General features: G+C 43.9%; 1 protein-coding gene across 3 annotated transcripts in view; it reads right to left on the reverse strand.

Moving 5' to 3' along the window:
- The window catches only part of OGDHL (oxoglutarate dehydrogenase L), a 295,821-nt gene that overhangs the window by 697 nt on the left and 279,859 nt on the right, over window positions 1-15,265 (reverse strand). For all 3 annotated transcript variants that reach the window (XM_073596906.1, XM_073596903.1, XM_073596904.1), the window contains 2 exons: window positions 14,943-15,106; window positions 1,083-1,237 (listed from right to left, as the gene is read on the reverse strand). In XM_073596906.1, the coding sequence (XP_073453007.1) occupies window positions 1,083-1,237; window positions 14,943-15,106 (319 nt within the window). The remainder of the gene's footprint in view (window positions 1-1,082; window positions 1,238-14,942; window positions 15,107-15,265) is intronic.

A 15,265-nucleotide genomic window follows, 5' to 3' on the forward strand; every position in this document is an offset into this window, starting at 1 on the left:
CATTGCCTTAGGTGAACTTCACAGATCTTTCCCCATGCACATGTGCTGGAAAGCACTGACAGAAATGTGGATAGTGTGGAGACTAGAGATAAACATCCATTTCCCTAATGATTTTTTTCTTGATAAGTAACTCACTACACCCTTTACTGTTCATATTCCCTACTTTGGATCTCTGTATAGTTAAAGCAGCTTTATTAACCATGTCACATAAAATAAATCAACAAACATTCTTCAAAAATATTTCTCCTCCCCACCCAGCCCTGCTCTCTTGAATGGCAGCAGCTCCAAACAGGAGCCTTGCCATCTGTAAAAACCCCAGGTGTTGGACTTAAGAAACACCTTCCACAAAGAGCAAATGGGATGGAATTCAGGCTGTGCGGTCTTGTGAACATACCTCCCAACTTTTTGAGATGGAAATGAGGGACACCTATCAGCAAAAGTATGCAGGCATAGGACACACCCCTTGCCAGGCCCCCTTGGAGAATTGTACAAAAAAACAAGATTGGTTAAACCCACAAGTGCTTTTTTTACCATTAGTATTGCTTTTTACTAGCTTTTGAAATTTACAAATGCAGCAATTTAGGAATCAGATGAAAGGTTTAGCGCTGGAAAACACTTTTTGATAGATAAAAAGTGCATTTTATACACATCCATATAGATCAGACCAAAATGAGGGACAAATGAGGAGGAATGAGGGACAGAGGGACATTGCTCCAAATCAGGGACAGTCCCTCAAAATCATGGACAGTTGGGAGCTATGCTTGTGAATAAAAGGTCATTTTTTTTTAAACGATGTCATCACATGAACAAAACACTTAGTCTTATATTGCACACACAGTATCCTCTAGCATTTTCACAAACACTTTAATCTGCAAATTTTCATCGGTTATAGTTGGCAGTAAAAAGCTCCATAATGTTTGTTGTGTGTGGCAGTGTGGGTGTCTTGTCATTGTGAGTTTGAAGGACCTGCATCTTGTTAAGAGTGTGAACCCAGATGGACACAAAATCTTGCAATTCAGATAATTATTACAAAATTATCTGAATGTAAAGTACGTAAAAGAAACATGATAGTAAAGAATTACCAAATTGGTCTTGCGTGATTCAGAATGGTGAGGAAACGCGGCTTAATGTAGTCATAGTAGCCCATATTTTTATGTTCCTCCTGGCACCACACCATTTCTGCGTTGCCATATTTCTCAACCTCTTCTTTAACCAAGTCAAATGGGAATGGTGATATCTGCAATGTAATTATTAGGGGAAAACCCTGAATAAGTTAAAAAAAAAATCATGATCTACTAGACCTTCTATATCAACTAGCCGCATACAAGAATGATGTGTACTGCCCATTGGCAACCAATTAGGCTCAAATATACCATAGAAAAAAACAGGTTTGAAATTACCATTTGAACATGACTGGTCGCTATAAAGACAATTCTTATGTAAGATATATATTTATCTATAATTTTATTTATTTAAAGTCCAATATTAACAGCATGCTACAATGATATTTTAAACATTATATTTTAATATTTAAAAGCAATTTTAGGATACAATTTTATCTACAGACAATATAACCACACTTGAGCTTATTACCAGTAGTCAATCTTTTACAAAAATAGCAGTCTACATGTCATTCATATGTTGGGGCTAAAGTATTAAGGGAATAGAGAGTGTTAACTTATCAGAGTTAATCTTTCCTTAACTCAGTAAATAATGTGAAGTTGTGTTCACTCTGAATGCCCAATGCGCAGGGGAAAAAATACTTTCTTGCATGTAAATGGATGGCTGAAATGAACAAAGCTTTGCCTTATTTGCCAAACTCAGTGAACATTCACTTTGCTAAACGTCTTTATGCCTTTAGTGTAAATCAACCCTAAAATGTTAGCATGACTGCAAAATGTAATATCTGAAATGTAATTTCACCAAGCAGCTGTTTACAAGCATGGCTGGAAATATAGAAGTAGAAAGTTACAAAACAGGTAGACAACCAAGCCACACACCTTACACTTCCATGTTTCAGAATAAGCCATCCTCTTGAACAGTAGAGTACCTATTTGTGGAAGTGGTCAATAACCATTAAACACCTATCCTGATGGTTTTCTAGACTTCCTGAAGCTGGTACATTTACACTGCTTTGCAACTTATGATGTCATCATATAATATGCAACATGAGCCAACCAGTAGCCAATAACTGGCAAGGGGTGCTGAAGGCTTGACATGCATGCCACCCTATATTCTCTGTGCATGGTGGCGGTGGTTTTTGGTGGACTGGTCAACTAAAGACACCTTGATAAATGAGTGCACTAGCAAGAAAAACCCAAAAGGCCTAAAGCTAAAAGGTAAAAACACATGGCCAATGGATTAGTGCTGGGATACATTACAAAGGTGCAGCTCCAACAGTAAAACTAAAGAAAGTGACCCTAAAAATTTCATTTAGATTATGGTGGCACTGCGGTAATTTACATCACTCTGATTTTTTTGGCATTCACCCCTGCAAAGTCTTAAAGCTGAACTACAAAGGTTAGATTTTTTTTTTACCTGTGGTACCTTTAAAAAGCAATTCCTCCTCTTTCCTCCAACACTCTACGTTGTGGGCGGGCCCTCAGTGTCCTCACTTACAGTGCAGGGCAACTGGTCTTGCGCTGTACATGATGATGTCAGAGTGCAACTAACGGTTGAAAAGGCTTCAGGGTACTGGTCCATGGGAAGGAGAAAGCCTGTGTTAGCGAGGGATGAGTTAAGTGCTTCTTAATGGTTCCCTAGGCAAAAATAAGCATTTACTCTTGCAGTACCCACTGCAAGGGTAGGTTTTTTAATTTCATTTTAATTTGGTTGGCACCAATGACAAAGTCAGAGGCAGATGGAGTGTCCTAAAGAACGATTTTAGGGACTTGGGAGCTAAATTGAGGAAATGGACCTCCAAGGTAGTATTATCAGGAATACTACCAGTACATCGAGCCACACCAGAAAGGCAGAGGGAGATGAGTGAAGTAAACAAGTGGCTGAACAGCTGGTGTAGTAAGGAGGGGTTTGGGTTAATGGAGGACTGGGCCGACTTCTTAGTTGATCACCAGTACTATAGAAGGGACGGACTGCACCTAAATGAGGAGGGTGCAGATCAGCTGGGAGTAAAGATGGCGAAAAAGTTAGAGGGGTTTTTAAACTAGGCGACGGGGGGGAGGGCCCAGAGGTAGAGATAGTCAGCGCGGAACATATTCCAGAGGGTAGTATTGGGGGCATTAGTGGTAGGTTGACTAAAGAACATAAACCCAAGGTAAGTATAGTAACAAGTCCTAGTTGCAATCTCGGAACACCCAATAAGAGGATATTATGTGACCGGTCTAAAACTACGTGGCATGTTCATCACCAATGCCAGGACCCTGGCGGACAAGATGGGTGAACTGGAGATACTGTTGTACAAGGAGGATTTGGATTTTGTGGGAATTTCAGAGACCTGGTTCAACAACTCTCATGATTGGCTGGCAACCATTCAAGGGTATACCCTTTTGTCACAGGGATAGAGAGGGTAAAAAAGGGGGAGGGGTGTGCCTATATATCAGGAATAATGTACAAGTGAATGTGAGAGATGACATCAATAAGGGAGCTAGGGAGGAGATGGAATCCTTATGGGTAGAGCTCCAATGGGATGACGCTAAGGGGAAAATATTACTGGGAGTATGCTATAGGCCCCCTAACCTGAGAGAGGAGGGGGAGACGGATCTCCTATCACAAGTTGGATTAGCAGCAAGGATGGGAAGTGTTATCATAATGGGGGATTTTAATTATCCAGACATAGACTGGGCGGAGGGACCCACGCATTCGTCAGTTCGTCAGTTCGCAGGACAATTTCATGGTTCAGATGGTAGACGCACCAACTAGAAATAAAGCGTTACTGGATGTACTGATTACCAACAATACAGGCCTGATCACTGATGTGGAAATACGGGGCAATTTAGGAAACAGTGATCGCAAATCAATTGGCTTCAGTATAAAGCACACAAATAGGAAACATAAGGGGACTACAAAGACACTGAATTTCAAAAGAGCCAACTTCCCTAAACTACGAACCTCGTTAGAAAGCATGAATTGGGATAAAATCTTAGGAACAAAATACACGGAGGAGAGATGGGTTTGCTTTAAGAGCACATTAAATAAGGGCATTAGCAAATGCATCCCATTGGGTAATACATTTAAAAGAGCGAGGAAAAAAGTCCTGGATAGCTTAACTCCAATGTAAAAATGCATATAAAAGCAAAGGAGAAGGCCTTTAAAAAATACAAGGTTGAGGGATCATCATCAGCATTCAGACTTTATAAAGAATGCAACAAGAAATGTAAGGGTGCAATTAGGGCTTCAGTAACCAAAACTGAAGTGTTTATCCTTATGACACATCACAGGACACACCTCCATGGTTAACAGAGGACAGAATTAAAATTAGACTTGGGAAACTTAACATTAATAAATCACCGGGACCAGATGGCTTGCATCCGAGGGTACTTAGGGAACTCAGTCAAGTAATTGCCAGACCATTGTTCCTAATTTTTACTGACAGTCTACTGACTGGAATGGTACCAGGTGATTGGAGAAAAGCCAATGTAGCACCAATATTTAAAAAGGGCCCAAAATACATCCCTGGGAATTACAGACCAGTTAACCTAACATCAATAGTATGCAAGCTCTTGGAGGGGATAAGAGACTATATACAAGATTTTAGTAACGAGAACGCTATCATTAGCAGTAATCAGTATGAATTCATGAAGAATCATTCTTGCCAAGCCAATCTATTAACCTTTTATGAGGAGGTGAGTTGCCATCTAGATAAAGGAAGGCCCGTAGACATGGTATATCTGGATTTTGCAAAAGCAATTGACACAGTTCCCCATAAATGTTTACATTGGCATGGACCATAGGGTGAGTACATGGATTGAAAACTGGCTACAAGGGCGAGTTCAGAGGGTGGTGATAAATGGGGAGTACTTGGAATGGCCAGAGGTGGGTAGTGGGGTCCCCCAGGGTTCTGTGCTGGGACCAATCCTATTTATTTTGTTCATAAACGACCTGGACAATCTGGAGGATGGGGTAAACAGTTCAATCTCTGTATTTGCGGGGAGCATCGATAGTTTCAAAAAACTATTAGAAAAGCACCTGAACGACCACAACATACAGGGCTATACAATGTAATACTGACATATAATCACACACATAGGTTGGACTTGATGGACTTGTGTCTTTTTTCAACCTCACATATTATGTAACTATATATACACCACCTTACTCTTTACAGTTAAGCTTAATTATTGTGACAGAGGAAGAAGAGAGGTGTCTGTCCATAAACATCTCAATGTACAATATAATAAGATAATAATAAAATATTTTTTCCTGACACCAAGATAAAAATGTTGACAGGGAAGGGACCATTAGCAGATTGACAGTCTCAGCTCTGTTCCTGTAAACTGTGTGTCTCTTCACTCCAATCAGCTCTCAGAGCTCTCCTCACTGAACTCTGCAGAGTGTAACTTCAGCTCCCCCCCCCCTGTTTTCTGAACTCTCACACAAGCTTAAAAATTATGCATTTTGAATGGATGTAGAGAAGAGAAGACTGCAGAAAGACAGATACAACTTATGTAGAAGCATTTGTTTCATTTCTGTGTATCACCTGAGGATAGTGCCTTCACCAGGTATGTAAAAAAGTAAAAAATATTCTATAATGCTTTTAACCCTATAAATCATCTTTGTTTGCCATGGAAATATGCTCCCCCATTACCCTTTTACTATAACCCCATTTCACTTACATAGTAGGTGAGGTTGAATAAAGGCACAAGTCCATCAAGTCCAACCTATGTGTGTGATTATATGTCAGTATTATATTGTATATCCTATGCCTGTATGTGATGGTGGTTCAGGTGCTTATCTAATAGTTTTTTTTTAAACTATCGATGCTCCCTGCTGAAGCCACCGCCTGTGGATGGGAATTCTACATCCTTGCTGCTCTTACAGTAAAGAACCCTCTATGCAGTTTAAAGCGGAGGTTCACACAAAAATTGAACCTCCACTTTTCGGAACCCCCCCCCCCTCCGGTGTCACATTTGGCACCTTTCAGGGGGGAGGGGGGTGCAGATACCTGTTTAAGATGGCGAAGATGGCGGCGGCAGCATCCGAGGACCGCGGGACGGTTCGGCCTCGGGTGCCGACATCACTGGACCCTGTGACAGATAAGTGTCCATATTTTAAAAGTCAGCAGCTGCAGTATTTGTAGCTGCTGACTTTTATAAAAAAAAAATCACGGGACTCCCTCTTTAAGGTTAAATCTCTTTTCTTTTAATCTTAATGAGTGGCCACGTGTCTAAACTCCCTTTCGTGGAAAAGTTTTGTCCCTATTGTGGGGTCACCAGTATGGTATTTGTAAATTGAAATCATATCCCCTCTCAAACGTCTCTTCTCCAGAGAGAATAAGTTCAGTGCTCGTAATCTTTCCTCATAACTAAGATCCTCCAGTCCCTTTATTAGTTTTGTTGCCCTTCTCTGTACTCTGTACTCACTCCATTTACAGCACATCCTTCCTGAAGACTGGTGCCCAGAACTGGACAGCATACTCCAGGTGAGGCTGGACCAGAGTCTTGTAGAGTGGGAGAATTATCGCTTTACCTCTTGAGTTAATCCCCTTTTTAATGCATGCCAATATTCTGTTTGCTTTGTTAGCAGCAGCTTGGCATTGCATGCCATTGCTGAGCCTATCATCTACTAGGACCCCCAGGTCCTATTCCATCCTTGATTCAACCAGAGGTTCACCACCCAGTGAGTAGATTGCATTCATATTTTTGCTACCCAAATGCATTATTTTATATTTTTCCACATTAAACCTCATTTGCTATGTAGTTGCCCACCCCATTAATTTGTTCAGATCTACTTGCAAGGTTTCCACATCCTACGAAGAAGTTATTGCCCTGCTCAGCTTAGTATCATCCCCAAATACAGAAATTGAACTGTTTACCCCATCCTCCAGGTCGTTTATGAACAAATTAAATAGGATTGGTCGAAGACAGAACCGTGGGGGACCCCACTACCCCCCCCCCGACCATTCCGAGTACACCCCATTTATCACTACCCTCCGAACTCGCCCTTGTAGCTAGCTTTCAATCCATGTACTCACCCTATGGTCCATGCCAACGGACCTTACTTTGCACCGTAAACGTTTATGGGGAACTGTATCAAATGCTTTTGCAAAATCCAGATACACCACGTCTAAGGGCCTCCCTTTATCTAGATGGTAGCTCACCTCCTCATAAAAGGTTATTAGATTGGTTTTATATTATATATATATATAAATATATATATATATATATATATATATATATATATATATATATATATATATATACACTCTGCAGCATCCAGTGTAGCCTATATCTACAGTGCATTCTGTGGTGTACTGTTTCTACTACTTTTGTACCCAATACAGTGCAGCCATAGTACAGTTGCTACTACTTTTCTGGTGGTGTACACAGTACACAATACAGTGCAGCCATAGTACAGTTGCTGCTACTTTTCTGGTGGTGTACACAGTACACAATACAGTGCAGCCGTAAAACAGTTGCTACTACTTTTCTGGTGGTGTACACAATACAGTGCAGCGGTAGAACAGTTGCTACTACACTTCTGGTGGTGTACAGAGTACACAATACAGTGCAGCCGTAGTACAGTTGCTACTACTTTTCTGGTGGTGTACACAGTACACAATACAGTGCAGCCGTAGTACAGTTGCTACTACTTTTCTGGCGGTGTACAAAATACACAATACAGTGCAGCCTTAGTACAGTTGCTACTACTTTTCGGGAGGTCTACACAGTACACAATACAGTTGCTACTACTTTTCTGGCGGTGTACAAAGTACACAATACAGTGCAGCCGTAGTACAGTTGCTACTACACTTCTGGTGGTGTACATAGTACACAATACAGTGCAGCGTTAGTACAGTTGCTACTACTTTTCTGGTGTGTGCACAGTACACAATACAGTGCAGCCGTAGTACAGTTGCTACTACACTTCTGGTGGTGTACACAGTATCTAATACAGTGTAGTGTGGTGTTGCAAAACAAAATATACATCATGTCCGGAAGGCCACCAAGGACAGGCAGATGCTCACAGGCCACTAAAAGAGGGCAAGCAGTCTCTGTGTCTGCAGTCAACAGTGCTGGTCGTGGACATGGTGCATCCTCTGCAGGTGGCCGTAGGTTACGCTTGTCCTTTTTTTCTGCTGCTGGCCGTGTTATTGAGCCAGAACATGCAGAAGAGTTAGTGGAGTGGATAACATACCCGTCCTCACCCTCCTCATCCTCTGTCACCCAGGCTCAGAGTAGTTTGCCTTCCAATGTAGCTGCCAAAGCAGCCTATTTCACCGGCTCCTTGTCCACAGTCACTCCTTCCATAGCCCCACCATCATGCACGGAGGAGTCCCCAGAACTATTCAACTACAGTGTCGGGTACATGCTGCTGGAGGATGCGCAACAATTTGAAGGCTCCGATGTTGGTTCCCAGGTAAGGAAGGGAGTAACGTGAGCCTAGAGAGAGGGGGTGCCCAAGGAGGACAAGAAACTGGCAGTCATGTTCCCCCAGCTATAGCATACTGCCAAGTTTGCTCCAGTGACGAGGAGGGAGGGGATGATGAGGTCACTGACTCTACTTGGGTGCCTGATAGAAGAGAGGAGGAGGTGGAGGCACAACTCCAACGAGGCAGGTTGTCCTTTAGGGGGCAGCTTAAGGGCAGCCACCCTATTACATCACACTGTAGAGCTCTGCAGGTGCAGGGCGCTGCTGACTTTGAAAAGTTCCTTGGTGTGGGCCTTTTTTGATACGTGTGCAGCAGATCGCACTGTTGCTGTTTGCAACCTATGCCTGAAGCGGATCAAAGCGTGGCCAGAACAGCATCCGCTTGGGCACCACAGGCTTGACCAGACATATGATGACCTCCCATGCAGTCCGTTGGCAACAGCACTTGAAAGACCCACATCAAAGAAAAAGGCTGACTTCTCCTTGCGCCTTATATGGGATCTCCAACCCCACTATACCTCCAGTCCTCTCAAAAACCTGCATTGAGAGGAATGAGGGTATAGCAATAGGTGTCCCAGTACTTGCAGCCAATCTGCTAGCAGTACACTACCATCTGATTTTAGCAGGCAAATTTCCCTACCCCAGTTGCTGAACCATAAAAAGAAATTTGGTCCCAGCCATCCACATGCTTAGCATCTGAATGCTAGCTCGGCCAAATTGCTAGCACTGCAACTGCTGCCTTTTCAGCTGGTAGACTCTGCCCCCTTTCATGAATTTGTGGAATGTGCTGTACATCAGTGGCAGGTTCCAAAACGCCATTTTGGAAGGCAATGTTTTGGCCTCGTTGGACAGGGCGGTCAGCTGTAAGGTGCATATTGCCGCTGACACATGGTCCAGCAGGCATGGGCAGGGATGTTACCTTTCCTTTACGGCGTGCTGGGTAACTCTGCTGGCAGCTGGGAAGGATGCAGGACAGGGTTCAGTATTGTTGGAGCTTGTTCCGCCACCACGCCTCCAAAATGCTAGTGGTGATTCTGCCCAGCTCTCTCCACCCCCTCCTCCTCTTCTTCTTCCTCTATGGCCTCTTCTGCAGATTTGTCCTCTGAACCAGCGGTGCTCCATAAGCATTCAAGGGGCTACACAAGCAGTCAGGCAAAAAGATGTCATGCGTTGCTTGAGTTCGTCTGCTTAGGGGACAGGAGCCACACTGGGGCAGAGATTCTGTCAGCTCTGCAGGGGCAGGCTCAGAGGTGGTTGATGCCACGCCAGCTTCACTCAGGAATGGTTGTATCTGACAATGGCAACAACCTTCTCTCCGCCCCCCAACAGGGACACTTGACCCATGTTCCATGTTTGGCACACGTCCTGAATTTGGTGGTGCAGCGGTTCCTGAGCAGATACCCAGGCTTACAGGATCTCTTGAGGCAGGCCAGAAAAGTCTGGTCATTTCCGTCGGTCATACAATGCCAGTGCTTGGCTGGCTGACATTCAAAGGGAATGCAACTTGCCCACCAACCGCCTCATTTGTGACATGCCCATCTGGTGGAACTCAACGTTGGCAATGCTGCAGCGGCTGCACACGCAGCAGAGGGCCATCAATACCTGTGTGAGTATGGCACCAGGAAAGGGTCAGGGGAGCTTGGCTTCTTTTCGCCACGCCAGTGGCTACTGATCAAGGATGGATGCACTGTCCTGTCATCATTTGAGGAGGCCACGAAGATGGTGAGCAGTGACAATGCATGCATCAGTGACACTGTTCCTCTTGTTATCCTGTTGGAGCACACGCTTCATGGAATAATGGACAGGGCATTTGAGGCAGAGCAGCAGGAGGAAGAGGAGGATTTCCTTACCTCTCAAGGCCCCCTTTATCCAGATAGTATTCCTGTGGGCCCGCCAAATACACAGGAAGAAGAGAAGGAGGATTGTGTCAGCATGGACGTGGAGGATAACACTCCCCAGAAACCCAAGGAGCTCTATGTGGCTGGGAGGATGTTGTTACGGATCATGTGATCCTTAGTGACCCAGAGGACTCAGAATCGAATGCCTCTGCAAACTTACGCTGCATGGCCTCCCTGATTCTGCAAAGCCTGCGGAAGGACCCTAGGGTTGGTGGTATCAAGGAGAGGAATCGTTACTGGCTGGCAATCTTTCTTGATCCACGTTACAGGGGTAAGGTTGCAGAACTCATCCTGCCTTTGCAGAGGGAGCAGAGGATGAAACATCTTCAGGAGGCCTTGCAGAAAGGTTTGTGCAAAGCATTTCCAGACCCTGGGAGGTTAGAATTTCCTGGTGCTGGACAACATGTTGCTGAGGCTTCGTTCAGTCAGAGGAAGAGGATGGAGAAGGTGGCCAGCTGACCGATGTCTTTAGACAATTTTTCAGTCCTCAGCGCCAAGGTCTGATCGGTTCAAGCAACCATCCCCAGCGTCTGCATTACATGGTGCAGGAATATCTTGGGGCAAGAGCAGACTTGGAGACCTTTCCAACAGACCATCCACTGGGTTACTGGGTCTTGAGGATGGACCACTGGCCAGAACTTACTCAATATGCAATTGAGCTACTGCTTCCAGCGTTCTTTCTGAACGCACATTCAGTGCTGCTGGAGGGTTTGTAATGAATCACAGAGGGCACCTGTCCACAGACTCTGTTGATAGGCTCACATTCATTAAAATGAATCAGTCTTGGATCAGCAGCTATCAAGCACCTGATGCTGATGTAACTGATTGAATTTTCTATAGATGTGGGATCCCTTGAAGACTGCCTATGCTGAGTGACTATCCTATTCCTCCTCAATCTTGATGATGCTAGCTTCCAACAATATTTTTGGTTTAGGGCACCACCACAATTGGGCCTAGGGTCAAATTTTTATGCCCCTGTTTAACAAGGGCATGTAATTACAATTTTTGATCTAATATTTCACAGCAGGGCCCGTTCCTGCGCCCAACAAGAGTATCTGTGAGGGGCTACAGCGTTGTGGCACCATCACTACCAAAGGCCCAACTTTTCTGCCCCTGTTTAACAGGGGCATGTAATTACAATTCTTGAATATTTCACAGCAGGGCCCGTTCCTGCGCCCAACAAGATTAACTGTGAGGGCTTACAGTGTTCTGGTACCACCAACACCTAAGGCCCAATTTTCTGCAGAGTATATAGGGCAGGCCGTATAGTATATATACTGCTGTTCAGAGTATATAGTGCCTGGGGGCCCCCCACACCATTTTTTTTTATTTGGGTGCGGAGTTCCCCTTAATAGCCATACCAGACCCAAAGGGACCGATTTTCATCTATATTGCCGGGACCCGATAATACATTACAGCCAAAGCAGTTTTAAATTACGTTTTTTCCTTTAGAAATGTAATTTTGCTGTGGTATTGTTCTAAACACGGGAAAACTGCTCCACTTTACAGGCATACTATAGTCACCCCCCAGGCATGATATTTAAAGGTATATTTTATTTTTATTGTTTCACTTTAAGCATTATTAAAATCACTGCTCCTGAAAAAACTGCAGTTTTTAAAACTTTTTTTTTGCATTGATACATGTCCCCTGGGGCAGGATCCGGGTCCCCAAACACTTTTTATGGCAATAACTTGCATATAAGCCTTTAAAATTAGCACTTTTGATTTTTCACGTTCGTGTCCCATAGACTTTAACGGTGTTCGAACACATTTTTTGCCTGTTCGCATGTTCCACTGCGAACCAAACCGGGGGGTGTTCGGCTCATCCCTACTTGTATGGAGTCGGGTGTTTGTCAGGAATGGGTTTCATGTATGAAACAATTCCGTATCATGTACCGATGCTCTAAATAGGGTGACAAGACAGCGGCAGCAGACCGGCCCCCGCTGGCAAAAGAGCTGGAAGAAAATAGCGGAGGGGCCCGGGAGAAGAGGCGGAACACCGGGAGAAGAGGCCGAACACCGGGAGAAGTCGGAAGGAGACCCTCCGAAGTCGGAAGAAGACCCCGGAGCTGCCTAATAAATTACTCTTAAAATCTGTGTACTGTGTTTTTTTTTATTGACACTTTTTTCCCTAGGTGAATGGGTAGGGGTACCATGTACCCCATACTCATTCACATAGGTGGGGGGCCGGGATCTGGGGGCCCCCTTATTAAAGGGGGCTCCCGGATTCCAATAAGCCCCCCGCCCGCAGACTCCGACAACCAACGGCCAGGGTTGTCGGGAAGAGGACCTTGTCCTCATCAACATGGGGACAAGGTGCTTTGGGGTGGGGGGGCCGCAGGGTGCCCCCCTCCCCCAAGGCACCCACCCCCTCATGTTGAGGGCATGCAGCCTGGTACAGCTCAGGAGGGGGGGGCCCACCCCCTTTCCTGGCCGGCCGGGCTGCGTGCTCGGATAAGGGGGTTTCCCTTACAATCCATACCAGTACAATCCATACCAGACCTAAGGGCCTGGTATTCCCCTGGGGGGGAACCCACGCCGGTTTTGTATTTAAAATTTGGCGCGGCGTTCCCCTCAGGATTCATACCAGACAGCTGTCAGCACTGCCTGTCACTCATCAAGAAAGGAAAAAAGTTTTCCTTTCCCGATGAGCGAGCCAGCGCGACATGCACAGTACCCCGTCGCCGAGAACCAGCGCGATGGTATCGCGCTGGAAACACAATCTCGTGGTCAGGTACTGTACCAAACCAAAATTTCAATATTTGCACCCATTGAAGCACCACACATCTGAAGATAATCAGGGGACTTCAGAAAGCCAGTTACTGACTGAGCAAAATTCACAAACTGCATGAGACACTCTTGGTAACAGCTGCAACAATTTCGCAAAGCTCTTATTAATTTAATTTCTTAGTACTAGTGAGAGTGAATTCACAGAAAAGTCTTTTCTTACTAAGAGCTTGGAGTTACATGGAACTAGCATGGAGCTGGTCCTACTTGTGAACATCTTCAATCTTGTCATTTCTTTCATTTTTCCATGGTATTGGGAGATCTCCAACCGTTGCTAAATCTAAATGAAGGGGTGGGGATGCTGGTTCAAATTACTGAACAAATATGGCCAAATTGGGTCAATGATGGAAGCCAGCAATCCTTGCCCTATTTTTACATTCAAGCTGCAGCCTGGGGGTCAGTCAGCTGTGGCCGGGCGCGCGACAGAATGCTCAGCTAGTCATTTTTTTTTCTTTGTAAAGGCTATTTACTACAATGTATGTGTGTGTATTCACATTGAATTTTTCTTTTCTTTTTTGTGTACGAGTAACCATACCCATTCAAGTATGGAGAGGTTGACAGATATCTGGGGGCCCCCTTATTTTAGGATTAGAGTCTGGTATGTTTATTTAGGGGGAAACCCCACTTTTTTTGCAGAATTTTGCGTAGGAAAAACAAAGGTCATTTGCTCTTTGGCTATTAACATTGACCACAGTATTAGTGTCACTGGTCCCCAAAAAGTGTCAAAAGTGTCAGTTAGGTGTCCGATTTGTCCGCCGCAATATCACAGTCCCGCTATAATTCACTGTTCGCCACCATTACTAGTTGTAGATGCCGTAACTTTTGCGCAAACCAATCAATATTGGGATTTTTTTACCAAAAATATGTAGCAGAATACATATTGGCCTAAATTGATGAAGAAATTACATTTTTAAGAAAATTTTATTGGGAATTTTTTATAGCAGAAAGTAAAAAATATTGATTTTTTTTCCCAAATTGTTGGTCTCTTTTTGTATATAGCGGAAAAAAATAAAAACCGCAGAGGTGATCAAATACCTCCAAAATAAAGCTCTATTTGTGTGAAAAAAAAGGACATACTTTTTCTTGATACAGCGTTGCACGTCCGTGCAATTTTCAGGTAAAGTAAGGCACTGCTGTATCACAAAAAATAGCCTGGTTATGAAAGGGGGTAAACCTTCCGGAGCTGAAGTGGTTAAAGCCAATTCTTCGCTATCACTGCACTTCTAAATTGTGCCAACAACTGTGTGGGGACTGTGCCAGATGTGAGGTGATTATTGCAGGTTTGAGGTGTGAGCGACACTTTCTATCATGTACTAAATTTTTTCTATCTGCACCATTTTTTCCCATCACCACATTAACATACTGCATTATGACATAATATGTTCCTGAATATGTCACAATTAACCCCACTTTTGGTGCATGTGCAGGACTGGCACAAATAATAACAGCTAGCAGTCTTTCAGAATTCCCCCAATGTCTGCAAATAAAAGAAAAATTATGAGTGAGGAAGTAATAAACCCACTTAAAGACAAAGTGCTTACCAAACTCTAATGCTGTTGCTAATCAGTAACATTTTCTCCACATCTTTCACTTATGCGACAGGAGGAATATTTAACTTTGTGCCTCAATTATCCTGATCATTTGTTTTGTAACAAAACTGGCTGTCAAAATATTCTCTGTCTAACAGATTAATACTGAGGAACATGTTACCTGCTCCAGCCGTGTGATTGCTATTTGGCTTTCCAGCTGTTTTTGATGCCTTTCCTTGACAAGCTCATAATAAACCTTCCCGGTGCAGAAAATGACCCGTCTCACATCCTGAGGATTGTGACAAGCTGCTCCACTCTCAGGAATCACACGCTGGAAGACTGTACCTTATGTCACAAAGAAATCCTAATGGTTAATGGTTTAGCAGAACCACTGTGGATGTTTTCATCTGCAAGATGCATCGCTGTTTGAATACATTTGCTCAAATAAATTCATTTTTTATATGAATGAAAAACGTGCTTTTGTAAATCTAGACTCCTAAGCAA

This window comes from Aquarana catesbeiana, linkage group LG08 (assembly GCF_042186555.1).
Source record: "Aquarana catesbeiana isolate 2022-GZ linkage group LG08, ASM4218655v1, whole genome shotgun sequence".
NCBI classification, from domain to species: domain Eukaryota; kingdom Metazoa; phylum Chordata; class Amphibia; order Anura; family Ranidae; genus Aquarana; species Aquarana catesbeiana.